Source organism: Nansenia antarctica (genome assembly GCF_963989245.1).
Source record: "Nansenia antarctica genome assembly, chromosome: 3".
Lineage (NCBI taxonomy): Eukaryota > Metazoa > Chordata > Actinopteri > Argentiniformes > Microstomatidae > Nansenia > Nansenia antarctica.
In genome coordinates, this window is record NC_137688.1 from 74,355,852 (window position 1) to 74,357,452 (window position 1,601).

Below are 1,601 nucleotides of genomic sequence, written 5' to 3' on the forward strand. Positions count from 1 at the left end.
AGGTTGTTCCCTTAGCTGGCTAGGAAGGCTGTTCTCTTAGCTGGCTAGGAAGGCTGTTCCCTTAGCTGGCTAGGAAGGTTGTTCCCTTAGCTGGCTAGGAAGGCTGTTCCCTTAGCTGGCTAGGAAGGCTGTTCCCTTAGCTGGCTAGGAAGGCTGTTCCCTTAGCTGGCTAGGAAGGCTGTTCCCTTAGCTGGCTAGGAAGGCTGTTCCCTTAGCTGGATAGGAAGGCTGTTCCCTTAGCTGGCTAGGAAGGTTGTTCCCTTAGCTGGCTAGGAAGGCTGTTCCCTTAGCTGACTATGAAGGCTGTTCCCTAAGCTGACTAGGAAGGCTGTTCCCTTAGCTGGCTAGGAAGGCTGTTCCACAGGCAGCTGAAAGGACCAGGGGAGGAGGATGGTTTCTTTAGGTGGGCTGCTCTTCTTCCCCTTCAGTCCTTCCCGGCCGCTGCAGACGGGACCCAGCCAGACTGGCCACCAGGTGGAGCTGTTCTGCTATACCTTTCCTTCACTTTCTTCTCTGTTCCTGTGTGGTCTGTTGACTAGCTTGTGTAGGTCTGTTGGTCTGTTGACTAGCTTGTGTAGGTCTGTTGGTCTGTTGACTAGCTTGTGTAGGTCTGTTGGTCTGTTGACTAGCTTCTGTAGGTCTGTTGGTCTGTTGACCAGCGTGTGTAGGTACGTTGGTCTGTTGACTAGCTTGTGTAGGTCTGTTGGTCTGTTGACCAGCGTGTGTAGGTACGTTGGTCTGTTGACACGTCCTCTGTGTTTCCTCAGGTGAGGGAGGCGGAGCCTGCCAGAGAGGTGGTCAGAGAGGTGAGACAGGCCCCGCCTCCCCAGGTCACGGCCCCACCCCAGGTCGTCATGGTCCCCCAGGTTTCCATGGTCCCCCAACTCATCCAGGAGGTCAAACTCATCCAGGAGGCCAGACTCGCCCGAGAGGTCATGAAAGGTCACCACCCCCCCCACGCCGCCGCCCCCGACCTCTCCCCCCTCAAGGAGGACCCCAGTCCCCCCCACTCCTCGGAGGACAGGGAGGACGAGGACCAGAGCGACTTCCAGAGCGCCCCTTACTGCTCCCCCACCCCCTCGTCTCCTAGGGGAGGGGGGCTCCGCCACATCGACAGCGTCAACACCCTCACCCCGCTCACCCCTCTCACCCCGCTCACCCCGCTCACCCCCGCCACGCCCGAGGCGGGGTCATCCACCGTGGGGTCGCAGCTGGACGTCCGGCGTGGTTCGTCTCCCGAGGGAGGAGGGTGGGGGCGGGGGGGGGGGTCGTCCCTGCTGATAGGCAGCCCCGAGCGCCTCGTCAACAACCCCCCCACCGCGGGGGAGTCCAGCACCACCCTCTACTTCAGCGCCGATCCCCAGTCCCCCTCCAGCGGGAGCTACCTGGGCTGGGGGTCGGAGCTCTCCCCCATCTCCACCTACCGCAGCCCCTATCGCATCCGGGAAGCGCGCTTCGCCTCCCCCTCCACCCCCAAACCGGAGCCCCTAGCTGGGGCCGAGGAGGCCGGAGGAGTCCCCTCCCCCACCACCCCTACCTACTCCTCCCACGCCCGCAAACAGATGGTCCAGTTTGTGGACAACAGGGATAAGCTGATCTAG

General features: G+C 61.6%; 1 protein-coding gene across 1 annotated transcript in view; it reads left to right on the forward strand.

The window, feature by feature from the left end:
- LOC308154404 (XK-related protein 5-like) overlaps positions 1-1,601 on the forward strand; it is a gene marked incomplete at both ends in the record, with an annotated part of 15,933 nt that extends 14,332 nt beyond the window's left edge. Inside the window, one exon of the mRNA XM_080527567.1 lies at positions 768-1,601. Within this exon, the coding sequence (XP_080383693.1) occupies positions 768-1,601 (834 nt within the window). The remainder of the gene's footprint in view (positions 1-767) is intronic.